Consider the following 27,856-nt stretch of genomic DNA (forward strand, 5'->3'; position numbering starts at 1 on the left):
TCTCTCTCTCTCTCTCTCTCTCTCTCTCACATATGTCTCTAAAGATCAGAGTAATGTTCCTCAATTTTCAAACTTTTCAAACATTGTAAGAATATCGAAACTATAAAGTTCACTTTGGGTGTTAGAAAGGAACCAGACTCGAGCAAATCCAATGGAATGTTTTGGTACTGTGCAAAAAACCAGATAAACATTCTTCTGATAGTTTCTTAATGCATTTCTGCTTCATGCAGCTCCACCTGTATGCTGCTTGTAGCACTGTGCTACTTTTGCGGGGGGGGGGGGGGTCTTCCTCCACATCTGAAGCCTCAGAAGACAAACACTCCATCTGATAGGCTTCGCTCTGTTTCCACAGCAAACAGTCCTGGAGGGGAACTCTGCCGCTCCCAAAGCTTCATGAAAGAAGTCATTATGACAATCCCCATCCTTAATACATGAGGTGTAGTTAGTGCGCTCTGACACTAGGGGTCCTCCTCCATGTCATCCAGATTATGAGACATGATGAAATGTTTGGGGTGAGCCAGGCATTGCTCATCTGCATACTCCTCCCATCGTGCATCATCACTTTCGTGCGTGATATAGCGCTCGCCACGCCGCGTCTCAAACTCCCTGAGGTCCAACCATGTCTGATAGTCCTGAGGCGGAAAAAAACCACACAAAAACACCAGCCTGTCAAACTAATTCAGTGAGTGAGGAAATATGTTCCAGGACAGACATCAAGAAAACCTGTTTTATGTCTGACAACATTATCTGAGCCTTGGTGAAAGCAAAATGTTAGAAATCACAAAAATGCGCTATTAATTAGTTTAATCTGATTTTCTAACTTCTGTTTTAACCATTGAATTTTTGAACCACAGTTCCCAGAATTCTGAGGCGGCGGGAGTCGGGATGTATCATGGAGCGATCGGGGTACACCTGAAGCGTAATTTTGTTCCTTCCTTGATTGCATTGTAGTACCTGTATTTTGATTTCAGAGAAGGAGGAGTGCAGCCTTTTCGATAGAAATTGTCCAACGGATCGAAGGGCAAAAGAAAAACAAGCATGTCACCTGTAACCAGGGATGGCTGAGACACTTGTCCACGCTGTACCTCTTCCTCATCTTGACTTGGAGAAGATTGTTGATCAGATCTGTGGCTGCGAACACAAGCAACACATTTTTTTGTAAATCTGAGCACAAAGGATTTATATTCTCATGGCAACAGAAGACATCAGGATGTCACACCGAATGTAGGCGGAGCTGCAAGTTTGGGCAGCTCAACATATTTGAAGGTGATTCATTTCAACCCGAGACAAAGAGCAGTCATAACAGCATTCAGACGTGAAGCTGTACAGGGCGTGTCCACATGTGTTACCCCACATATAGGAGCGGCAAACACATTGTTCTTACCCTCTTCAGAGATGTCCTTCCAGGGCATAGTGGGGTACATGAAGGCAGCATTCTGGATCTGGTCATTGATGTCCTCATCCTCATTAAAAGGGAACGTCCCGCTCAGACTGACATACACAATGACTCCCACGGACCACATGTCTAAAGAGCGGTTGTAGCCTTTACTGCGCAGCACCTCCGGCGCAAGGTAAGCCGGGGTGCCCACCACAGACCGCCGGAACGACTTCTCGCCGATGATTCGGGCAAAGCCAAAGTCACACAGCTTCACCTGTGAGAAGAAAGGGGGGGGGGAATGGTTGATGCATCCACACACACGTGCACCCTCATCAACACACGCACCCTGCCCTTTTACCCCCCCTTACCTGAGGAAAAGGCTCTGCAGAGGCCAGTAGTACATTCTCAGGCTTCAGATCACAGTGAACAATGTTTTTGAAGTGCAGATGTCTCAAGGCCACGAGGATCTACAGGCACAAAAACAAAAAAAGCCAAAATTGATCTCCAAAAATCCAGAAGACATCACAAAGCCTGCATCTAAATATTTAAAAGTACCAGTATATAAACACTTTAAACACTTCCATCCTGTCGACTATCTTCACATAAAGACGTATGATCGCATCTCATCATCCCATCTATGTTCACAAAGCCTGGCGTAAGCTAGCACTGCATGCATGTCTGCCCGAGCCCCATACCAAAACCACAGTGTGCCTGCCCCCCCATCTTGACCCTGATTCTGGCAAAAGTCCTCCCAGCCACATTAGAGCCTCAACTAATGGCCCCGCTTCTGTTCGGGGCCTGGAGCACTGCATTGGCCCTGGGGGCTTGTGTTCTTCTAATCAGGCCACGAAGCCACCGGCACTGGAGGCTGTAATCCACAGCCAGGGGGGTAGGGGGTAGGTCGTGGTACCATGCAGAGCAATCCCATAAACAGTTCCCCCAAAATCAGCTGACCACAAGAATAAACAGGCCTCGGAGCTGCAGCTCAGTGGGCTTACACCCCGAAAACAGTGGAGAGGAAGCTATGAAATAGCAACAGATGGATGGTATAAAGTGTGTAAAGACCAAGCATGCTGTGGATCTAACTTACTTTGTTCATTTAATCATCATTAAGTACTTTCAGGGAGAATACAGTTCAAATTAGTTCACAGAATATCAGCAAACAAGTGCTTTCATCTTTGTCTAGAAAACGGAGACGGAGCAAAGGGGAGGTGGAGAGTTGCGTTCCTGCAAAACACACCTGTGTAACAAGGAACTTGGTGATTCTTTCAGGCAGCTTACTCTTCTCGCTGGATAGAATCATCTCCAGCATGTCGCCATGCAGCTTCTCCATGACGACAAACACCCGCTCTGGCGTCTCAAACATACACTCCAAGTTGACAATACCTGGATGATGAAGATTCTGCAGGCGGGAGCAGGAGACATTGAAGCTACGCCGAATCAAGAACAGCGAGGGAAGCGGTCTGTCAATCCATGGCACCTGATTTTTTTACCTGTAAAATAGCCACCTCGTTCCTCAGCTGGCTCTCCTGCTTGGTGGGAAATCTCATCTTGTCAATAACCTTGATGGCTACGTCTCGGCCACTCTTTCTGTGTTTGCCTAAAAGGTCACGGGAAAAATGGATGAAAGAAATGACCTCAAATCGCCTGAAAATGTGGTAAATTCTAATCTATAAAATTCAGGTGAAATATACCTCCATACACGATGCCAAACTGTCCTGATCCCAGCACGTCGTCAGAGAATATTTGGTAGACTGAGGAAATGTCCTACATGGAAACAATTTGCACCATTAATGTTGCGTTTTTGTTTTTCTCCTGTAACATCCGGTTCATTTCTGTTATTGGCTATGGATTAAAGTTATATAAGCAAATCCCAGGAAGATCTTTGCCAACTTGTTTTCTAATATATATTTATTTTATAGTTGTCACTTTCTCCTGATAGACAAGAAGAACTGAGACAACAATCCTGTGACTAAATAAATGCTCTGCAACCTTTATAATTTGTGCAGCATGAATGCTTCCATGTGAGAGTTTTGGTTCAAAAAAAAACCTCCAAAAAAAACAGGATACAATTTTAGATTTTATTACAACAGCTACAACATGAAATCATTCAAGGGAAGGCCGGGCAGAGAAATGGTGCAACAACATCTCAAAGAAAAAGAAGAGGCCCCCCACTCACCACATTCTCCTGGATCTGGCAGTTGGAGACAGATATACTGATGGACAGCTCTTCTGGGAAGGAAAACACATGATTCCACGTTTAACACCTGATAAACGCCACGTCAGCAGCAAAACAGCCAGCGAACCTTAAGATAACTGCAGCCGAAGGCACGCTACACAAATACTTCTTTTTTTTTTTTATTCACTTCAAGCCTGTTGCAGCTGTCTACAATAAACAGCCCCACAGAATGAAGCATTTTATTACATAACATTGGTTAGATAATTGATCCGGGAAGCTATGCGTGACCGAATGCTGCAAATATGCGTTTGGAAATTCTTGTCTGCATGGTATTAGGACCAACTAGACCAGGAATAGGAAAATCCTGAAATAATTCTACACACAAACATTTATTTTTAATCTTTTTAACTAAAACTATTGTTATGAAGGAGACAAAGAGTCAGTTTCTGCCACCTTTGGTGACTGCCTCATTCTCTCACATCACGCCCCCCACACAGAATTCAGTACAAGCGTGACTCTCATGTGATTCTCTGATCAACAAAATTAATTTCTATCCATACAAGATCCGCTGATAGCCCATTGACGCTGAATAAATTCCAATCCTTGTTAAGAAGTCAGCTTCCCCGACCCCAAAAAATAAAAGGCCTCTGACATAGCAACTGGAAGTCATGTTCAGGCTTTTGTCATCATCTACTTCTGTCCTCAGCCTATAGAGACTCTAGTTGAGCTTTCCCACTAATTCCAAAGTGATTTTTTTTGACCTGATGCAAATAATTATCTCTTTTATTTGGGCAAATTTGTTCCAACACAGAATCAGAATACACTTTTACTGCAAGCAAAGATATGTGCTAGTTGCACTTTAAGTTGTTTTAACATTTTTTCCACAAAAGCAATGTTTCCAGCACAAGAGAGCTGTGATTACTCACTATGATCTTTACCCTGGCCAGCAGCACTGGCCACACTGGGCTGAGGGGTGACAGGCATCAGGGCCTGTCGGATGGCCTTCTCCCAGCCTTGGGCCACCTCCATGCCGACGCCTGAGGCGGCTAGCGCAGGGCTGTGGTAGGGACTGCAGTTGTTCTCTCCTACGTAGTAGACCATAGTGGCTGTGATGATCTCAAAGCAGTGTGGGTTGCTGCCCTGGGCCAGATTACTGAAGTCTCTGGACCTTTCCACCTGGAGGATCTCGGACAGAGGGATTTCCTGCAGGAGGCGTTAGGTAAAGATTACAACTAAGAGCAGAACAAACAAGATGCCAAATATTCTATTTGGATTTTCTCAAATAAATAAGGTCCTGAGATTTTTTTTCCTGAACCTCTTTGCTCCACTGTTGTTTGCACAGTCAGCCATTTAACCGGATGCATCAACAGTTCATTGGCATTACATGAATGAATGAATTAAACCTAATCAGTAAAACAAAAAAGAACTCAGAGAGCGCAGGCCTCCACTGAGCAGCTCATTCCCCTCCTAATTGGATTTACACCATCCACATGGTGATCTGGATCATCACCAAAAGGTTCTAAAGGGTTCCTGGTTTCTTTATACACCAACCACGAAAAGGAAAAGTGAATCAGGGTCGATGTGTATTTCTAACAGATTTTTTTAACTCCGTAAATGGGGTTTTCAATGTTAATCTTAAAATGTCATTCTGGATCCGATCCAGATGAAATTCAGTGGTGAGGCCCCGACCCTGCATGGGTGCGTCACATTCCTGGTAACATTCCCAAACATTGCCTGAAAATTTCATTCAGAACTTTTGAGAATTACCTCCGCCTCTCCTCTGCGAAATCTTAGTCCAAGAGCAGATGGAACCAAAACAAAGTCATGTTCATTTCCACATAAATAGAACATGCATGATTTAAAACAGCATGGTTTAAGAAATGCACTCTGTATAGAGAATACCTCCACCAAAGCTCTACAGTCTACTTTAATTCCAATTCAGTTAAGCACCACGCACACACTCACAAAATATATCACAATACTCCAAATAATAGATTATAGAATTATATATAAATTATAGAAAGTGAAAAATATCCACAATGAATATTGATGGGATCTCTTCAAATGCAACAAGTTTCATGGAGGACTCAGGTGGAAACATCAGAGGCAACGATCAAACAAATACGAAGTTTGTATGCAAATATGACACAATAGTCAATTTTGACGAAACAAATGCAGGTTTAAGAATGAAATAAATGAAAACGAATGAATAAACAGTTTATATTTTTTCTGATACTTTCTTAAAAATAGCAAGTTATTAATTATATATATATACACCTCTAAAGTAATGCTAAAACAGTCTTGCCGAACTACATTGATGTTCAACAACCTGTGATGACGCAACACACTCACGCTGCTGGAGGCTCGCCGCTCGCCTGATCTGATCGCAGCACCGGTTAAATAGTCCCAGCTTCAACTTCCTCATTTACTCTCTTCTCTCTCTCATGGACAAGCACAGAAAGAACAGTTGGAGCACACATTTAAACCCCTACCCCTTCAAACTCTGACAAGTCAAAGAGGGGGTGTTGTGTGGAGGAGGGGTCATAAATTAGAAAACACTGAGCAGTGCCAGCCAATAGGGGCGCGCAGTGGCACACGCTGTCCCCTCAGCGCGGCTCACCGCAGAGTATCAGATGAAGTGCTTGCGGTTAGCGGCGGAGGGTTACGTGAGCCGGGCCCTGCGGCGGCTGCAGCGCTCAGGCTCCCTGATTACAAGGCAGGGGCCAGCCAGAGGCCTCATCTGAGCACAAGCCGCTGGCGCTACCGCCAGCCACGCGGGGACGAAAAGACACGGCGACTACCGATCCTCCGCCGGTGGTGGCGTGAGAGTGGGAGTGTGTGACAGGGCTCGATCTGGCAGAAACAGAGAGAAGCCCCCTCGCCCCATAAAAGCCTCTTCAGAGAAAGCCACAAGTACAGGGGTCTCATCTTCAAACAAGGAGCCCTTTATGACTTCCAAATGGAGAAAATGGCTGCCATGCCTGGCAAACAGGCCACCAAGAGATCGCCATAAATCAGATTGGAGGTATAAAAGAAAAGAATGGCGGGGAGAACAGTGGCCACAGACTGACAAAAGAAAGGAAAATGCACAAGACAGATTTGAAGAATCTGTGGTTTTTGGAAAAGAAACCCCTGAACGAACCTTTTTCTACTGTCTGCACAGGCAAATCATCTCTCGTTATCTACCATGGATAAAAGATGTGAAGCAAATAAAACGGGAGAAAGACCAAACTATGAAGAATGAAGGGAAGGCATTTACAGCAAGCCTTCAATTAGCCTCTTGAGGGTCTTAAATGTAGCTTGGACTGCCAAGTTGATAATAAAGAACCACGTAAAGCTGCCAGTAAACACACCCTGAGGAGTCGGTCCCTGCTGAGGTTTCCTCTCCAAGGCTTTAGTGGTAGAAGGCCATGGGTGTGACAGAACCAGAGGGAAAGAAGGGGTGGGGGGGGTGAACGGAGCCGTTTTCACGCCTGTTTCACAACCAGCAGGAGAGAAATCCGGTGATGGAGGAAAAAATGTCCAGATTAGAGATGCAGCTGTGACAATCCACCTGTTTTAGTAACAAACACACAATCTAAAGTGAATTTACTGGCTGTAAAGTCAGAAACTCAGCTGCATCCGACAAACCGTCCCCTTTGCAACACAACGCTGAACACAGCTGGAAGAGGAAAGTCTCAAAACACACTAAAGAACAATAAAACACACACACACACATGCATAGCATGTGGAAATCTTTACCTTTCGGGCTGTTCTCCCTCCCTCAGACCTCACTGTGTAATTACTGTGCTATTAAGCCCCTGCAGCAATGTAATGACTGACTACAGTCCTGGCACTGAGCAGAAAGTGTCACACAGTCAATAACAAATCCTATATATTGAAATAGCAGCATTCCCCTCACAGCCTCCACTTTCATTTAAACCAACTTTGAATTTAAAAGGATAAACTTCACGTTTAAACATTCTACATTCCAATGTTTGTTTGTTTTTCAGAATAATTGCATCTTAAAAATTCCCTGTAAAGAAATAATTTTAAGGCTTTGGATTCCTCCCGCCTAAACCCTAACCCTCTCTTAAGAACCCCATCCAACTGTCCCCCCACCTGATCTGATGCACACACGTTAAAGACAGGGGCTGTTAGTGGCGAAATCCTTTCACTTCATGTAGGGAAAACGACCAGGCTGCAGGGTGGAAAAACCGCAGGGGAAATTCTCAGTGGACTGAGCTGACCTCAGGGTAGTTCACGGTTGCAACATGACAGCGTTCAAGCTGAGTCGCACAGCGAACCCGCCGGCTAGACTGTCTCGTTGCATTCCTCTCTTAAGTGAGAAAGACGTCTACAAAGTGAAAGTGATTTCAACATTTCAAGAGATTGGTAAATGTCAAAAGCTACAGAGATGCCGTAAATAAAGGGGGGGGGGGGGGGCTTCAGGAAAAACAATTCGCGATTCACCCTTACATTGCTTCATTTTTCAACAGATAAATACGTAATGCTGCGTGTTTGATGTGGAAAAATAAGACAACATTTTTAAATGTGACGCATGCCTACTTTGTAGAACTTTGCACCGGTGTCGTTCTGGAAGAGACTCAGGCTTTTGCTGTCCAGCCTCCAGTAGTGTCTTTTGCGCTGTTTAAAAGAGGGAAAACAAACATCAAGTTGATCCAGTGTCCAGACATTCATTATCAATATCAGTGAACTTGATTTTTTGTTGTTGTTGTTGTTTGCTTTGTGAGGAATATACATCTAAACCAGGAATGGGCAAACATTTTGACTCGTGGGCTACAATGGATTTCAAGGGGGGGCAACAGATGGATGGAGTGTTTGTGTGAACAAATATAAATTACATGGAAGGATTTGGCCTTTCACATGTAACATTACAGGGAAAATGTAAAATGAATGAGGTTCAATTATAATAACATTCAGCTTTAGAGAAGGAAGTTACGGTCAAGCACATTTCAGACTAGTTGTCTTTGTTGGTCTTTCGGTGACTTGAGTCTTACCAGGTTGTCCCGGCTTGTATAATGAACCATCCAGCCCTCCTTCACCAAAGTGCAGCTCCGCCTCTTGGTGTGTTTAATGGACTGGACCACCCGCATCAGAGGGATGTTGCTGCTAGTGGAGGGGCTTGACACACACAAATAGACATGAATATACACATGCAGGCACACACTCAGACCACATAACATTTATCTGATCATCTTTCTAGATTTAAATACAAAGGAACATTAGGAGGTTACATTCAAGCAGCAGGCAGGAAGCTTACATTTGATTTGAAAACCACCACCAGTGTTTGTGGGCTCTTTACCAACAGAAACCTGAACATAAAGCCATACGTTTTATGTTTGTACATGTGGCAGCTCTCCTGGAAACATTAAACTCATGCCGTTGGTGTGGTATAAACATATGAATTGGGCAGTTAGACCAGATGATTTAATACCACACAGTCCTAAAATCCCCAGTCTTCTCCTCTTGCCCTTTTTCCTCATCACTATTGAGCTGTACAATGAAAATACCATGCAAATATATACTGCATATATGAATATATGATTGGGTATTTAGCATGAGCAGTGATGGCCGCCATTGGCGAGACGTCAAAGTAAACAGCGTCACCGGTCCTCCATCAACAGAAATGACTCTTCATCATCGGCCACAATAGACCAGCATATTTATACCTGATAGCCTTGATGGGCTCTTCATCCTTCTCCCTGTCCAGGAGAGGGGAATCCATATCAAACATCCTCTCCTCTGGAGTCGAGGGATCCTCTGGGTCATCCAGTCCTCTGCCACAATCCATGTCACTGCTGTCGACCTCCATAGTATCAATGGTGGTGTCAGAGTCTGGGCCAGGGCTTGCTGGCTCTACACATGTACAATAAACACGGAAATACTTCAACAAATGTCAGAGATATAAAACCGTTACCGTGAATCTAGACGTAAAAATGTACCTCCATTGAAGTCCACTTCCCCCAAACAGTCTCTTGGTACCTTTGACGCACATCGCTTATGACAGTTGAATCTACAATCTGGAAGATTACCGTAGTATAAAAAAAAAAGGGAGAAAATCACCAAAATGCTTTTCAAGGGATTTTTTTTTTTAACCCGACATGTGTAGTTCTACCTTTGCACTGCATGCCCTGGCGAAAGAGGCCCTTGAGCAGGCGCTTGCAGTACTGGCAGATGGTTGGCCGGGTATAAGTGTGAATGGCAAAGGTATGTGGCACTTTAACACGTCCCAGCACCATCTTTTCCATCCAGATAGGCCTACCGCTCCAGGACAGGATCCGCTTCCCTGCCTCCTGATGGGACCTTTGCTGCAAGGATTGGAAAGATGAGGGGGAACGGACGAGAAGAATTAAAAACCCATATGCAGGAATAATAGAAGGAGAACCACTTCAAAAGGGAATAGTTCATAATAAAATGGCAGCAGGAGAAGTTAAATAAATCTGTGGAAAGGGCAAAAAGAACATTGTCAAAACAAGTTTGCATGATTTTGAAATGTTATGTTGATTCAAGAAATGACAAATGGTTTTCTTTCTTTTTGGTAACAAGTTAATAGATACAGTACATAAGTCAGAATTTCATTTCACTTTTAATTTCATTAGCATAATTAGATTTCCTGACGACCTTTGCAGGGAACAGACACGAGGGAAATATTCCAGTGAAGACATATGCATAAACTGTTTCATAAGACCTCACTGAGGTTTGCTCTGTGCAGCTCAAATCAATTCTCTCCATCAGTGGTATTCTAGAAAAGGGCCCTGGAGATTTTCCAATGTGTAAAAAAAAAAAAAAAAAATCCATACTTGCCAAGTTAAGACACATTCAACAGTTGAGACAAAGCTTCTGGCCAGCATGTAGAGCGGCCGCCTCGTATTCTTGGCCGGTACATCTGCCTTTCAGTCTGAGAACTGATGAGGTCTAAACTCTAGCCAGTTCATGCAATGCAGAATGATAATAAATAAAAAATAATAATTTCAGCAGATCCTGATGTTTAATCAACTTTCCATATGGATATTTGAATAGTTTTAGTTTGAAAAAAAAAAATCTAATATATTTTCTGTGATATAAAAAGAAAAAGCTCAGTCTAATTGGAGGGGGAAAAAACATTATTTAAGATCAGACATGGAAAATTAGAAGCTGGCATGACTTTGTCTTCTCACCTCATCCAGAACAACCACGGCATTTTCCGCAGGTGCTGGACGGGGGACAGAGAGAGAGGGTCCAGGCAAAGACACATTGGACAATCGCCTCTTCCTGACACCGGTACAGTTATTTGGGATCTTAAAGGCACAGCGCTTGTGGTAGTTTAGCCCACATCCTTAATGAAAGAACAAAACAAAAACACAACGGTGTAAATGCAACGGACTGCAACACATGAATTTCATGAAAACCTTATTGCCTCTCCTTACGAAGGTCAACATTTTGTGTTTTTTGCTGTATATTCATACAGACAGCAGGACGGAGGCTAGATGCTTCCTTTGAGACACAGTTCATTTACAACTTTGAGTAGGTTCAAAAGCTCGGCAATGACACAGCAGGGTTTTATAGCATTCAACATGAAATTGTGCGTCTCACCTTCACACTTTAGCCCCTGGCGGACAAGACCCCATAGCATCTCTCCACAGTAGTCACAAAAGGTGGGGGCCTTATAGGAGTGGACATAAAGGGCATGGGGTCGGATCTGAAAGTCTTCGACGGTGGCCTGAGCTACAAAACGGTACAGAAGAGGTATAAAGAAATACTTGTTGAGAGCAAAACAAATCTGGAGAGCAGCAGCCTGAATAAGAAAAAGTTGACAGAAAAAAAAATACAAAATGATAGCAGCCATTTATTACAGATGTTTAGCAACTGTTTGACACAGCGGCTGCCTCATGACCTGTGTAGAAGCAGTTAAAAGCACTGGACATTCTTTCTGCAAGGCTTCGGAAACAAAGAAACAAATGTTTGACTTTGTGCCATAGCTCCACCGCTGCAGTAGAGGGTGCCACATCTGCAAAGATGCTATTTCACCACTGCATGTTTTAGAGTGATAGGGCACACCCAAAAGACACCAGAAAAGTATGATCTCATCATAAAGATTGGACTGACGTTCCATCAATATTTATGTTTTAGAAATATTGATCCTTTAACCAAAAAAGACTGAGGAAAAAAGCAGGAATATTCATAAACAGGCAGCAGCAATGAAGCCGTCTTGTCTGGTCATTTGGCTAAAGATTGAAACGATCGATCCAAAGAAATAAACACACACGTGTTGTTTTCTTTAGTGTCAACTAACCCTAACCCTCGCTAGATATTTATTTTTAGTCACACAACTGCGCAAAAAGAAAAGATGTCCATTTGCGCATTCCTTTTATTGTTCATTCGGATAAAGCAGCACAAAGACAATTCACTTAAAACGTTTTAAATCATCTTTGCTTTTTTTTTGGAACATTCCATAGGCATGCAGGTTGGAAGGAGGTCCTTGAAAAGCTTATTCTCTCTCACAGACAACGGCGGGTTGCGGGTCACGACTACACTGAATACATAAAAAGGAATTTACTACATGGGCTTACTTCATTTGCACAGGGTTGTGTTTGTGTGTGTGTCTAGAATCTGCTTGGGGCACATTTTTCTCCTTTTCAGAAGAATATGACGGTCGGTTGGAGGATTTTCACGGTTTGCGTTTGACCTGAAAGAGAAGTCTTTCTTCCATGCATATCACATGCCAATGTCGAACACAGATAAATGGAAAGCGGCATTCATGAGCTTTTTCAAACAACTGACCACTTTCATTTTGGCAGTTGCACTGTTGTGTAACGTTCGTCACCCTAATTGGGATCAAACGACAGCAAATACAAATTTTTGTATTTGTCGGTTTTCGCAGCGCTCGGTGAGCAAGAGTTTGAATTTCCAGGCCACAAGTTTCCATCAAACAAAACAATCAAAAATATTCTTATTAAACAGGAGATATTATAGAGCAATTTCACACTGGCAGAAGTGAAAAAGAGGCTTGTGAAAGTCTATGGAAATCTGAGGAGTGAAAAACAGAACAAAGGGACAATCGGTCAGGCCAAACCTCAAACCTCATGGGTCGAGATAGCCTGTGCAGCGTTTGCTATGTCCAGGGCCGCCCTGCACGTCAGAGCGTGTTTACACTCTGTGGGTCTACTACAATCACTTACTGAAAGAAAAACAAGCCAATTCTTTGAGTCCAAAGCCAAGCAAAAACCACTTCTGCCCGCCTCTTCACAGCAAGAGACATATTCGGATCATCTCTCTCCCACAGCCGCAGAATACAACAACAGGTTTGGTTAAGGGAAAAACGAAATGAAAGATGACAGGACACAAATTGTGGGGTTGGAAAAATGGTTTAGATTTTCTCTCAACCAAAGGCATGGGAACATATTTGTCCCAGCTGGCATTTCTCAAAGAAAGATTGAGTTTCTGACATGAAGAAAGACGTTCAAGTGTTCCATAATTACATAAAAACATAACAGCACATGTTTGCATGTGTAGCTGATCAGAAACGGGGACTCTTCTACAATGGATCTGATCAGGTATATCGTTAAATTATCAGTCTCCGTTGGAGGAACTTACACCTGCAGATGGATTTGTTGAGGTAGGAGGGATTAGAATGACAAAGCAAGAAGGGAAGGAGATGAACAAAGACTGAATCAAAGGAGAGCACAAGACAAACACACAATCAACAACAAAAAGAAGGAAGTTCCAGTATTTAGTCTGCATCCCTCAGCCTTGATGCCTCAAGTATCCTCAGATCTTCAACCTACGCAGTCGCCCCCCGTCTAAATACACACAAACAACACTCTGGCACACCAGAGAGGGAGGGAGGTATTCAGCACAGGTGGTGTCAGGTGCTTCCCAGCGGAGGCAGATGGAGCAACAGGACAGATTACGGCATGACACATACTCGGAGATATTCGCTGATTTCAGGATCACACCGGAAACTGATTCATTCATTGCAGGAAATGAAAAGGGGAACACGTAACACCTGCGTGTTGCTGCTTGAGGTGGACAATGTGATGAAAACATGATTAAGGTGGAAGGAAAATCCATCACAAAGCAAAATGTCACGATGACATTTAACTGCTTAAGAATAATATTTCATTTGGGCAAAGACAATTAAGTAAAATTTCGTTTTACGTAACACTGCAGGAAGGATTGGAATTAATGAAGCTTCCTCCTGTTTTAGTTTTGGACCTTATTTGGCACTTTAAAACACTTGGTTTACACTGCTGGGTGGAATTCCACTGCGTCGGAGGTTTAAAGTAGTCAGGGCTTAAGTCTGTTTCTTTGAACGATACGTAAACAATCTTTGTTAGTGTTTCAACAAACATGCACAAGATTCAAATATATACATTTCTAGATTTCCTTAAATATTTCTGTTCCATTTTCCTAATGCATGAATTGCATGTACTTCCCTCCCTGCTTCGCAAAGCCTTCAAAATGAGTGGATATGTTTGCTTAAGTTTTTTTTTTGTTAAGCGTTCTATATACCGTGATGCGCTGGCGTGTGATGTCTGGAGTGTACCCCCCCCCCCCCCCACCTCAAGCTCGTGCTGGAAGAGGCTCCAGCAACACCCACGACCAAGCAAGGCGGACAAGTGGATGAAGACGAGACAATTGAGGTCGTCTCGTCTCCAAGAGGGTGGATGGATGTTCTAAATTCTTAGTCCTTATGCACCTTTAAACAGTTAATTTAAAGTTGTTGTTTTATAATAATTATTAAATCGACGTACCCGAGAGCACCACCTCAATGAGGTCTCCTTCGTGGATGTCCTCCGCCGAGGTCAGCCTCTGCAGGATGTTCTCGTCATTCAAGTCGTGGCGGAACAGCAGGATCTTGTCATACATGCCAAAGAAGCCGCACTCTGGAAACTGGAGACATGATAGAAATAGAGCTGTTAGAGAACTTGGAACCCTGGTAACTAAATGACGGAGGTGACACGTAAGAAGTACGGACTTTAATGGTAACCGCACTGTGGAGGGTCTCAAACCACAACTAACAACAAGCCTAAGACACAAAGAATGAGATCCAGGTGGACTTGTATCACCACTTCTATCATAGGCCTACAGAAAATACACACTCACACATACACACACACACACACACACACAAATACAGCATTATCTTATGCGAAACATTGATAAAGCATGATTAACTACCCAAATACAACAGTATATTAAATCAGTGTATACAATGATTAGACCTCAGACTCAGAAGTTCTAATCACAGCACTAAGGCAAGCCATGTCTGAGCTGGAACAGAGTACAAAGATGTAAAGTCGCGTGATTGGGAGGGTGGGAGAGACAGACAGGGGCGGAGGAGGAGGAGGTAAACATCCTGAGAGGACTAGAAGAAAATCAGCTCAAAGGAAGTGCATTGGCAGTCAATACTGAGTCACTTCCTGATCTGAAGGCAGCACATAGCCCCTTTCAGCGGTTTTCTTGACATCAGGGCCCCCAGTTATACTGGATAAATGCACAAACATAAAGTAGTGATTACACGTGCATACATCCATATGCTGGGCATTATTTATAGCCCAACTGAAAACGATATTAATGATGTCTCACAAAGAATGCAAACCGTGTCATTATGTAGAAGTGGTTAATCTGGCCTTCAATGAATTCCCAGTGAATGGGGGGGGGGGGGGGGGTAATGATTGTAGAACTACCATCTCAAAATAACCTCAATAATTTCTAGAGCGGTCAGTCCGTAAAAGAGGTTCTGTGGCACTGTACAATTAATGTCACGCAAGATTCTCGCTTTAATTACACCAGCATAAACACCTCACAGTGAAAAGTCTCGGGTCCTGCTCGCATCTGGATGTTCTCTTTCGCTCACGTCTTGCACTGCATTCTGGGAAGAGCTCCAGTCTCCCACAACTGGGCAGGATAAGTTAAACGGTGGTTGGTTCTCTTCTGAACCCGTTTTCTACGAAGCAACATATTTTATGTAAATACTATTAAAATTATAAAGACGCAACAAGCTCGACACACAAAATCATACCAACACCTCGTCACCAATTTGATCCGAGTAGTAAACGCACTACTGGATGCCTCTACAAACGTTGTGGGCCTGTTCAAGTCTTGTATCTTGTGATAACTATCATATAACAACACCCTTATTACACATTACAATCCCCTTATCCCTTTACGACGACGATTTCCACTGCATCAAAACTATCGCGAACACAACACGGGAACAAAGACGGGCCACAGAAGGTACATGCCTGCATAACGGAACATTTAAAGTTTCTCCTTTTGACATACCTACATCCTAAAACCCTGCCGTGTGACTTCAACATCACCACAGGCAGTGGGGGCATCCTTCCTGAGCCAGCTGCAATGTCACTGTGGGGTTTTCCTTCACTCCTCTGCTCTCCGGCACACACACACAAAAATATGTGGGCGATGCCCAAATCCAGCCAGCTGGAGTCACACCCCCCCCCCTTGGCACCCTGTGTAACACTTTCCACTGTGCAGAACAGATCCCACTCCAGAGGCAGTAGCAGGAGTATGTAGGGCAATGGCTGCAAGGGCAGAGGGCGATAATTTTTCCATGCCCCATTAAATCAAGAGGAAGCCAGAGGTAGAAGAACAATAGACTGGCAGCTTTAGGACACATTTTAACAGCATGCTGTCCAGATAAAACGGATAAAATCTAACCCTTTAAACCTGTGGGTGCACAGATCCATTAAACTGAAATTATCATCAATCCCTATCGACAGAGTTTGCTTCCTAGCACGTATATGCATGTGAAAATAAACCACCTTCACGCTCCTGTACACGTAACACATGCATCCATCCACACATCTCTGACACCCCACAAGTGACTAAGCACGTCTTTTGTCATCTTGAAGCACAAATCCATTCAGCCCCGACCACACACGGACTTCGAGAGACCCCGGTATGGAGGTGCTGTGTGTGAGGTCCACAAGTCAGGCTGGACGGACGAGTGGAAAGGGGCTTTGCAGTCGTAAGCTTTTGCTAAACGAACTAATCCGCCATTGATATGCTAAATCCTGTTGTAAAAAAAAAAAAGCTAGAGACAAGGGAGAGGAGCGAAGAAGGGCGATGATTGCGAGAGGGGGAAGACCTGAAATGTGGTCAAAAACAAAATTATTTCCAGACAGCATGGAAATGTCTGGTTTGACTAATAAAAGGTGCCATTTGGCCACAAGAAATATTGATGCCTTATCATGCATAGTTTGTCATTTTTATTTGCATTGTAAATTTTTAAATGATAAACAAGGACAAATACTCATAAGTCAAAACTCATCCATGTTAATCTAAAAAATGTGTGTTAAAGCTGAGGCTTGTGTCGAATTTTTCTGCCATCAACTATAAAAATGTGATGAATCCACATTTTTGTGGATTAATTTTTGTGATGAAAGCTCTTAAAAACAGGACGAGCTAGGTTTTTTTTCTTCTTCTTTGCTGCACCAGAATAGTGTTCACATGATTGTGTGGTTAGAGTTTGTGTGTGTATGTGTGGCAAAGGTGGGTGGTTAAAGGGAAGCGGCGTTGAGCGAGGTGCATGGGTTCTGACAGATGTCCGTGTGATTACAGTAAGGAAAAGCATGCTGCTGGACCTCAGGCTGCCTCACACCTTTACTAGCCTGGCAGCAGGCCAGACAGATGTGGAGGAAGGCGACATAAAAACAAATTCTGATCATGTTGCTAAGAAAGAAATGCTGCTCATTGGAACAGAGAGCCACGGCGGAGCTCTAAGAGGAAGTTGGAGCTAACAGGAGAGCAAAGTCCTGACTGAATGGAGCTCATGTCAGTACTAATGTAGAACTGCAACTATATAGTAAAATACATTTCTAAAAAGGTAATGTTTTAATCATTAGCTTTTAAAAACATCAGAAAACTACTAAACAAAATTCAATCATGGTTATTTTGTCTGTCCAATAATGACAAATTTACAGAAATCGGGTTTATTATCAGATTAGATATTAAAAAAAGCAGCAAATTTGGACATCAGAGAAGCTGGAGTCATGAAATGCTGAACAGGTTTGCGTAGATTTGGTTTTGATTTTCAAATGTTTTTTCAAAACGAATGCACAAGAATGGATTTGTAATTCTGCATCACTGTCATGTGACTAGTTTTTGAACAATTCGACTTTTCCCGGTCCGTGCTGTTTCTAATTTTAACTCATCTGCCCCGACCCTTACTGAATTTAACGAGCAACTAAGATGCCAATTTTCAATAATGGATTTACTGTTGTAAAATACTTTTCAATAAATCACCTATGTTGCTATGTTTAAAAAAAATAAGAATGCTTCTTAAAATATATTCTTATTTTTTTTTTATCATACACTCAGAAGATGGTAACATGGTGGTGTAGTCGGTAGGACTGTTCCCTCCGAGCAAAATAAAATAAATAGTAAAATAAATCACCTTTTCAGCATTTGAAGCTAGCATGGCACCCGTGCGATAACCAATAAAGCTGAATATTCTAGAAATACTGAAAAAACATTACACTTTTCCATTCTTATAACAATTAGAATCACAGGCCTTGTGAAGCATGCGACCGGAGTCAGGAGTTGTACTGATTCTTGTTCATTTAGCTCGAGGTGGCAAGATCACACTGACCTTGTGACACATGGTGTTTATTTTTATTCGCATGAAAAATAAAATACATTGACTAATAACCCTCCAATCTATTTAATAGTCACACAGCACAACTGCTAGAACACACCCCATATTGACTTCTAGTCGCTTTTCTTTTGTGACATTATTGCCATTGTGTAACAAGTGTTAATGTTGAAACTTGGTAAATAACCACTAAGATTTATTCTGTGTTCCTGCAAACCTTTGAGGAATGGAATTACTCGTGCAACACAATCAAAAACTGCGTTAATCTATTCGAGTAAACCGTGAGATTATATTTGCTTTATTAATGTAAAACGATGCAAAATAAATTCCACAAACGTGGTATGAGCATCACAGTCATAGCCAACTGGACAAATGCCAAAACTGCATGCCAGGGAATCATCCAATCTTTATGAGGCCACCGGAATAAGTAGCATGCTAAATTGCTTCCAGAACCACATGCACCTGACCGCTCCAGCCTATTACTCCTTAACTCGCTGTGACCCTTTAGAAATGGAAATTAATGCTTTAAAAGCAAATCGGAGCTTTGTCTCCATATCTAACCAATAAAGTAGCCTCGCTGCCTGAATTAAAACAAACCCTTTGGAATGCATGGAGTCTGAAAACCAGTTTGATGCTAAATGAAACTCCAGACCAGATTTGTGGACCAAATTTGACCTACGGCTGATAAGCACGAATCGACCGCCTCTACCATTGAGGTCATGAAGAGTCTGCTTACATCTCAATCAATTAGGATGACATAGACACACCAATATTTTATTTCTCGCATCAACCATTTCACGATTCTGCTTCTAAAGTGTAGCAGCAAAATAAGGAGTTTTCTGCATCATCAACAACAAAATGTCAAGCAATGAGTGTCTGAGGGCCTCTGGACGTCCTCAATGGGGAGTTTCCACCAGCCACCGTGGCATCTTACGGTCTGCGACAGAGCAGTTCTATGTTGTAATCGCCCACCAAACAGGGCCCGGAATGCAGACATACAAGCTTTGCTTTGCATTTCAACTGATTTCACAGCAATAATTTATTTCATCCCATCAGCACAGCAAAACGCATCTTCATTTATTTGCAAACCGCCAGGTTTTCGTGCCGGATCCGGGAAGGATGTGATGCGTGCAACCGGCTGCAAGTCACCGCTCCTGCAAAGCAAGCATCGTAGTGCGTGAATCGAGACATTTTAATACGATTGCTCCTCGGCTTCTTTGTGTCTTTCTGACAGACGCTTCTCTGCGTTCCTCCCCAGGCAAAGCTCTAAAGTTTTTGGCTGTTGTTTCAGCACTTGTGTTGTGGTTGTAGAGTGATGGCAATAAGAAACCAAGACAACTAGCAGATGTAACCACATGGTTTATGTGCTGAAGCTTGTTGGGTTGTTGGAAGCCAAAATGCAAAACAAAACCTAAGGGGTGCCATCCCGTTCAGTGTTGACTTTCAACATGTTGCTGTCATTGTCAAGTGTATCTGCTGTGGCTTTCCTTTTTCAGCATCAGGATTCAGAAGCAGTTGGAAAGTATATGTGCCATGTTTTCGGCATTGTAGCAGTTTCTGTAGGCAGAAGGGCATCGTTTATTTTCAATAAAATCCCTACTCTTTCACCTCTTTCTCCAGATTCACTCTTCCATGAAAATCTGTTAAGTAGCTTTAAACAGTCAGACAACAGACAAACTAATGCCATTAAAAGTGTAACCTTCTCTGCAGAGGTCATCACCTTAACGTTGCTGTACTTACATATATTTTTGCTTGTCAGCCAAAATAAATGTAAATCAACAAGAGCCAACCGGACTTGCTTAGGGTTGGTTGAAGACGTCTCACCTCTCTCATTCAAGAGGCTTCTTCTGTTCTGAAAGCGTCTTCTGAGAACTGAGAGGTGAAATGTTTTAGGTTTTTTTTGCTTTTCTTGATTTACCTTGACCTGGTTGACTTAGAGCCTACACATACAACATAAATGCATTGATTTTCATGTTCACGGAGGGTCTGAAAGCTTTACCCCACAGAGGAGAAGGTTTAAGAGGTTTGTGATGCACAAAGGCAACACAGACGACTAAACCAGCCATTGATATGCAGGATTTCACAATGAATGGCTGCCCCCCCCCCCCTCTCTCTGCACTGTGGAAAGTGTATGAAAAGCCAGGCCAAAGATGTATGCTTCATTTAACCGGTACATTACGTACAACTATGTGCTCCTCTGTTTGCAAATGTAGGTCCAGAAAAAGCAAACTACAGCTGGAGGCAGAATGAGAGCGATGGGAGGGGAGGGAAGGTTAGGTGCAGCTGACAGACGAAGCACTACACTCGAACGTTTTATCCTGGAGCAAGTATCTTTTGTGAATTCGCACGATCACACAAGGTCATCCCTCAACGCGCTTCGACAACGTAGACACATTCGAGGCAAGGGCTCCACACAAAGTCAGGTCGGCTTCTTTTCTGCTGCGAATGGAACTCTCCACCAAGGGTAGCAAATTGAAGCTGTATATCTCTCTCCACTTGGTTCAACTGCTATAAGCAGGCTAAAACCTGAGCGTCTCTAGACCAGTGCCGACGCTGGAGCATGGCTGGGGCAGAGCCGAATGTAAAATGAGAAGTCCAGGGGTTTGAAAGGGTGCCAAATGGTCACACGCGATAAATTCAATTCTCATTTCCCTCTTAATGTGTGTGAGAGAGTGTGAGCGTGTATTTGCATCTTCTTCTCTGGTGGGGGCGAGGTTTAACTCCAGGTTGGTGTTCTTGTCCAGGACCTTGTTCAGACCATAGCATAGTAGCAGATTGTGCACCCGTTATAATCATACCTCTCTCAATCATCCGAAGACTGGCCATACTGCCTACCCCCGTTCACAGCAACTACAATAGTTGACAGTTTCCAGCCAAATCCTTTCCAGGTTCTCAGTCAGTTTATTTAAATTGTTTCACAAGGATTTAGATTATTTGAATCCAGAGAAACAATACGCCTCCGTAGCCATTTGGCCTTTAAGCAGAAAATTGTAGAAGTGGAGGGGAGATAACGGTGACGAGGTCGCTCTTTGGTGAGTAGCCGCTGTATCCACTGCATGACAGAATCTATTCATCCGTCTTAAATGTCGACATCCTGCACATGTGTGGGGGGTTTGCTTGCACACATCTGTGTTTGTATGCCAAAGTCTGTGTGTGTGTGTGCAGTGTGCACGCACGCACTAGAATGGTGTTCAGAGGCCAGGCAGAAAGAGGAAGGCTGAGTCACAGGAACTAAGGCCTCTCAGGAAAAGAGTAGTGTGATCTAAGACATGCTTGGCCGGCCCCCGCACATCGCTTATGAGTTATGGCCTTGCTGTGATCCTCCGCCTCAGAGATCTACAGCAGTATGCACTTCAACTCCCCTCCCCAGCGAGGAGTACCAATGGCCACCCGCCACATTTCCATCCACATGGGGCAAATAAGCAGGTGAACCCTGAGCAGTTTTGAAATGACACTGCGTTTGGACTGCACTTTCGCTGGTTCTGGTCGAGCGGCGAGACCCATTATTTTTGCTGTATGAGCAGTTTCAAAACAATTATAATAGTGACTTTGTAAAAGACATTGAAAAGGATAAACAACAAAGTTACAACAAAGAGTGTTTCCACGCACACCCGCCCACAAGAATAACATCAAGCCCAAGAGTGGAGAAAGAACATTTGAATGTACGGGACACAGTGCTGGTCTGCTGACCACAGCAGATCGGAGAGGGCATGACTCGAAGGGAGAAGCAAATGAACAGCGAATAAAACTTAAGAGATACAGTAGCATGAGTGAGGCTGAACGCCCCCCCCCCCCCCCCCCCCCCCCCCCCCCCCCCCCCCCCCCCCCCGTTTAAAACAGGTGAGCAGTTCTGGGACTTCTCTGCCATTCAGCCCCGGTGCTTTGACAGCTGCACAGGATTCTTGTGGACGGTTGCACTTCCCCCTGCAACCTTTCTGTGTGTTTGACAGATCTCGTGCGATGGTGAAAGACAGGAAAACAAACTGTGTCAAGATAAACACACAGAATAGTATATTCTGTAACCTGCTCCTAATGGCAGGTATCAAAAATGCCACACTGATATTACACAATGCCGCACTTTTGCAGCTTAAAAAAAAGAAATAGACCATGTGGTCCTCGATGGATTTTGTTTTGTGGGAGATGCTAAAAATCTGTTTAACTTTTTAAAAATAAAAGGTTCTACAGATGAGAAAGGTGGCACTAAATAATAGCCAATTCTGTTAATGAGAAAATAAAGAGGGGAAATGTGTCCTTTCACAGTTACACATGAATGAATAGAAACTACACGAGTCTCCAAAGACCCTCAAAGCAATTCACTTTTGACCAGAAATCACCTCAGGAGGACAAAGTCGTCTGGATCTCTAAGTATTAGGGATCCAGATCGTACTGCAATCAATATAATCCCAATTACAATCAGATAGCATTAACGGAGATTGGAGTGATGCAAGATTATCTCCTGCCACTGGCAGAAAGGAAGCGTGATGAAGAGTAATTTGGGTAAACCTAGCAGTGCTGAAAATCCAAAGCAGAGGCAGAGTGAAAGGTAGGCGCAGCTGTCTATTGATAGCTCTGGCACTGATTGAACTACAGGACATAGGACATCAGTCACATGGTGGCCACTACCCTGCTCTGTGCCCCCCCCCCCTCTCCCTGGGGAGGACCACTCTTCTCCACTCTGTCATTCTCTGGGTCTTGTGGCTGGGCCCTGACTTCTGCCTTTCCACTTTACATTTAGACGAGCGTGAGGCACAGAAATGTGCACTGCATATGGTAGACATTACATCGCTCACTTAACTTTAGAGATCCCCCCCCCCCCTTTTTTTTTCTTCTCTCTCTCCCTTTTCCACAAATTACTCCAAGACTGGGGAAATTGATAGATTCCTTGTCCAAGTTGGCTGTTACACACAGAAGACTTTTGGGTTATCTTTTTCAGCAGTTCCAGTCTGGCCTCATGTCTATCATATAAAATCCTTTGTGCTGTTAGGACATCCTCTGGGGTGAGATATGGCAGCCAACACCATTGGAACAGAGAGATTTTTGGCCTGTGCTACGACAGAGAGGAAGATATTTGTGATTTATTTCAGTTAGTTTTGGTCAATGTGAGCTGCAGTCCCTCCGTTCTGCATATTTAACCTTTCCTGCGTTCCCAGAGCAGATTCCTCTTGACGACAGCAGCACATTCAGACCACAGGTGAGATTGTCCTTTAAAGATTCCATGTTCAAAAAAGACAGAATGAACACTGCTGAGTGAAACATGAATGCTGATGCAACACCGTCATGAAGGCATACAGATTCTAACCAAAAAGACCATTTCTAACTCTGAAACTCTGATTAATCCTGAAGAAGAAACAGAGCCTTACTCGCCTTATTTAACGTCATACATACGCAATATTCAGGTGCTATTTACTCAGTTGTTTAGAATGAGCCAAATCCTTTTCTATATATGTATAATATCTCTGCTATTTTACCGTACTTTGTACGGTATAGCATGTTTCTGACTCAAAACAGCCTTTGTTTAGATAATTACAGAGGCAGCTGCACAGCACTCAACCAGAGACTGGGAGTTAGCGCACCGACAAAACCAGTAGGGAAACCTGTGGCTGAGGCAGCTGCTTTTCACTGCATTTCCAGCTGGAGTCAAAATGCAGCAGCATCCAAACGACTAAAATTATGCTATTCATAAAACTAACATTTGAGGCAAAGGTTTAATGTTTTATTCCATTACCTTTGCCAAAAAAAAAAGTTCCTTCTTCCTGCAGAGCTTTGTCATCCCTTTGAAAATGGAAAATATTATTGATTTATATGAAGAATATATGCCAACATTCAAAGGAAAATTCAATTGCGTCTGTATAAGATTTGAAATACAGTCCCATAAAGACTAAAAAACTAAACGGTGATGATGCAATTACCATTACAGCATCCGTCAACATCATCATTTGTCAGATGTTCAGTACGACAAAAGCAAGTGTTTCGGTTTCCTAGCAGTTTAAGCCCACCCATCTTGAACAACATCATATCATCCTCCAAAAAATGTCCCGGTAAAGAGGAATGTTGAGCAGCAGACTGACTGTCCAGCTGCATAGCTGGGAGCCGTGAACTTTTGTCCCACTACTGCTCCCTCTCTGGTTGCATGAGAGGCCCTGGGCGACACCAAACAGGAAGAGCTCAACAAGTGGAAGCTATGGAAGTTTATCTCACGCCATTCATCAAGCCCAAAAACCAGACCCAGCACGGTGAGACAATGCTGTACTGACTGGGGGGAGGCTGGTCATGCACCGTCACGGGTTAGATCTAGGCTAGACAATATCAGACAGGGAGGGTCTCCGCGACCCTCTGGCTGGCTACCACCTTTCTCACAGTCTTCAAGGAGTCTGATTCAGAGTTCTCACCCATGTGCCAAGTGGCGACATCAAGTTATATTTCAAAGCATTCAACAGATTGCAGGAGCACCATCTGCAAAAGCTGCTAGATCAGCATGCCCCAGACTAACAGTTGACCTGAAAACCACTTGAAGATGGTGAATTTTAGCCCAAACCACTAAAATCACAACCAACTTCAGATCATACAGAAAACAGAGTATCTAAATCAATGCTGTGAATGCTGGTCAAGTCCTTTGGTTGAGGGTTTATGAGGAGACTGACCCAAAGATAAAAAGGGTTCAGGAAAGAAACGTTTCAACCTTGAAGCACTGCTAATTTGCTGAATGCATGAGCTACAGCACACAGAGTCGCGCCTGTGGCTTGTAAAGTCACAGGCGAGTAAGAAACGTCTCTAATATTCATCTGCAGAGGATCATTGAAAACTTTCACGAGATAAGATGTTCCTTCCTATAGTTTAGCAAGGAGGATGGAGCCGGCTCGAAAAGAGGAAAAGGACTGTCCAAGTGCACCAAAGCAGAGTTTGTACAAAAACAACTTTCTGTCCTTAAGTCACCGAGGGTCACAAGGTTTAAGAATGTAGTAAAAAGATTGAGAGGGCCGATACGGGACACAGAAACACAACAGTGGTAGGGCAGTAGTTTCCTGTTCACGTAGGAGACGTAGGTGATCCCGGGTGCAATCAGAACATCAGCCGTACCGACAGGTCACTGGGTTTTGATGGCGGAACTGCCAAATGGAATACCTCAGACCAAAAGGGGGACATGATGACAAAACAGTCTTCAAGTATGTCTGAGTGGACACTAAGATACTCTGAAAAGAACCAGAGAGAGAAGCTGACAGAACAGAACGCTTGACAATGAATGGATAGACTGGAGCCGAGATAAGCCCGTCCAGTTTCTCAATCGTCTCGTCTTCAGCCACTTCATCCTCCTCGCGGGTCACGGGCGTCAGGCTAAGCATCTCTGTTAATCGCATATCTGCGTTTGTTGATCGGGATGAAAACAGCAGCACGGAGGAGAGAGTACTCCAGACATCTCCACGCAGACGTTACAGCATGAAGTCTGAAGCGTTGTCCTGTCTGATCACTGCTGACTGACAGAGAAGGCATCAAACGGGAGACCTGCTGGGACAACCGTGCCAGCCGGGGTCAAGCAAAGCAGATTAGGATGCGCTCACATTTTGTAAAAAGGCTCGACACTGTTCTTCACATTTTCAAACAAGAAGTAAAGCAGGGGTGGATTGGCAAGAACGAAAAGCCTAGTCACATTTTCCGTTGATATCGAAGCCATATGGCGGGATTTCATGAAATAGCTGAGGAACGACTCGACATTTGGCAGCAGTTAATAGAAGAAATGCACCAGATGAATAGGCAGGATATGTTCTATGATAATTTACATTATATTTTATATTTCAATGTAAATGATGTACCGGGATCAGATGTTTCCGTGGCTGTCATGCACAAACTACAGTGGCATGGCATCTTTAGAAATATGTACGATACAAAATAACAACAAAGAAAGCATTAGAATGACTCACTTCACTGATTTTCCATTTGGATCAATTTCAGTCATCCTATTTCTTTACCCGTTCCCTTTTTTACAGATCCCATATGTCACAGGAGTCAGTTATACATGCATAGTGAAGACCTTTTCTGCTCTGTGGACCAGAGCTGTTCACAACCAGCCCAGTGATGATCAGCAAACCTCATAAAAGAGCAATAACATTACCCTGCTCCTCGGGAATGTCAACTTCAGCAACGCAAAACCAAAGGACACAGGTGCACTGCAGACGGCTCCTTCAGCCTCTTCCTCTCCTTTTCAACGTGACTTTGTGGAAAGTACAGTCATATTCAGTCAATAATCATTAAAGACGTAAATGGAGCAATCGCCGTTATACAAAAGAGGTTACAAAATCAGCATTGTGTTAATTCTCTCAGGACCAATTTCATTATTCCAACAGGCTTGAATCATTAATCTCAAAGTACGATGAAGTGCACACCAATGGGCACAAAGAAGACTGATAAAGGGTTTAGAATGATCTACATAACTAACAAATACTGCATATTCCGCAATTAAAGAACAAATAGTTAGTTATCCACTAGCTAAAGAAGTATTTTTGATCTTACTTGTACAAAGTCTACTTCATGTACATTAAGACATAACATTAGACAAGTTGTAGTTTCAGATTGGTTTGGATTCAATCCGGCCACTTCAAATGTAAAAAAAAAATAAAATAATACTTTTAGTGTTCCATCCTCACTCCTATTTTATATGTTACAAAACACAGAGAGAGAGAAAGAGAGAGAGCGAGAGAGAGAGAGAGAGAGAGAAAGACCATGTTCAGCACCAACAAACAATGACAGACATGGACACCGGCATCGCCGCTAACCGATTCTGTATATGTGTTTGTCTGTGAGTTTGCAGACTTTGCTTGTGTGCATCATCAAAGTCCTACAACAACATACAACATCATAAATAACCGGTGCTACTAGATCGCGGCCTGTAACTGGGGCGCCGTTGTGTGCAGTCTTCTGCAGTGAATTTGGGTCGCAAGGCCCAGCTGTCTGGTTTCGAAAACAAAAATACGGCAGGATATAAATACATAAAAATTCTGCACCATGCTCTTCCATCTTCTATAATATTATTGAAATTTGAAAGCAAGCTAATTATGAAGGGTTTTTATGTGTCAGTAGAAAACCTTTCAATTCTGAGGTCAAAAAATACTTTATGCGAGCGGCTCCTCGTCCCTGAAAGCCGTGTGTGACTCATACGGGCTTAGGGCTTGAACAAGATGAGACGCTTACCTTCTGGTCCACAATGGAGCACACCAGATCCTTGACAGCAGACAGCGACAGGTCACTGGCCTCCAGGTTCACCGTCTCTCTGGTCAGTCCTATCTGCAGCAAGAAGGACACCCCATGGAAGGAACCACGGGAGTTGGTGGGGCTGGGGAAGCTGTGGCTGCCGTTGGATAGCCGCGTATAGAGAGGTCCGGGTGGGCTCGGCGACAGGATGGATGTCGAGGGCGGGTGGTGCGGATGGAGAGAGGAGTGGAGGAAGGCTCGGGGTAAGGATGGGGGAGAGGAGGCAGACATTGGGTTTCTTCCAATGGCAACGTGAAACTACTGAATGGAGATTTTAGTGACGGTTTGTAGAGACGAGCGCAGTTGGACCTCTGTGGACAAACTCTTGTTGGAGGGAGTCTTTTGTCCTCGTCCGTCAGAGCGTGTCGGTGCTCTGCGCCTTCATCAACATGGCATTGCTGCTTATAAATTAAGAGGATAATTGTCAATCTGCCCAGCTGAGATCACATTTATT

The 27,856-nt window shown here is 43.5% G+C and overlaps 1 protein-coding gene across 1 annotated transcript; it reads right to left on the reverse strand.

Moving 5' to 3' along the window:
• Positions 1-397: 397 nt before the first annotated feature.
• prkd3 (protein kinase D3) lies at positions 398-27,633 on the reverse strand. The gene is made up of 18 exons (XM_068751730.1): positions 27,343-27,633; positions 14,294-14,432; positions 11,133-11,264; positions 10,718-10,875; positions 9,676-9,868; positions 9,503-9,580; positions 9,230-9,416; positions 8,558-8,681; positions 8,106-8,183; positions 4,484-4,760; positions 3,558-3,610; positions 3,073-3,145; positions 2,872-2,978; positions 2,619-2,780; positions 1,747-1,845; positions 1,385-1,652; positions 1,046-1,131; positions 398-632 (listed from the first exon to the last, which is right to left on the reverse strand). Exons 1-18 carry the CDS (start codon positions 27,631-27,633, stop codon positions 459-461), a joined length of 2,679 nt encoding a protein of 892 aa, XP_068607831.1. The 3' UTR covers positions 398-458.
• Between the last annotated feature and the right edge of the window lie 223 nt (positions 27,634-27,856).

This window comes from Brachionichthys hirsutus, chromosome 18, assembly GCF_040956055.1.
Source record: "Brachionichthys hirsutus isolate HB-005 chromosome 18, CSIRO-AGI_Bhir_v1, whole genome shotgun sequence".
NCBI classification, from domain to species: Eukaryota; Metazoa; Chordata; class Actinopteri; order Lophiiformes; family Brachionichthyidae; genus Brachionichthys; species Brachionichthys hirsutus.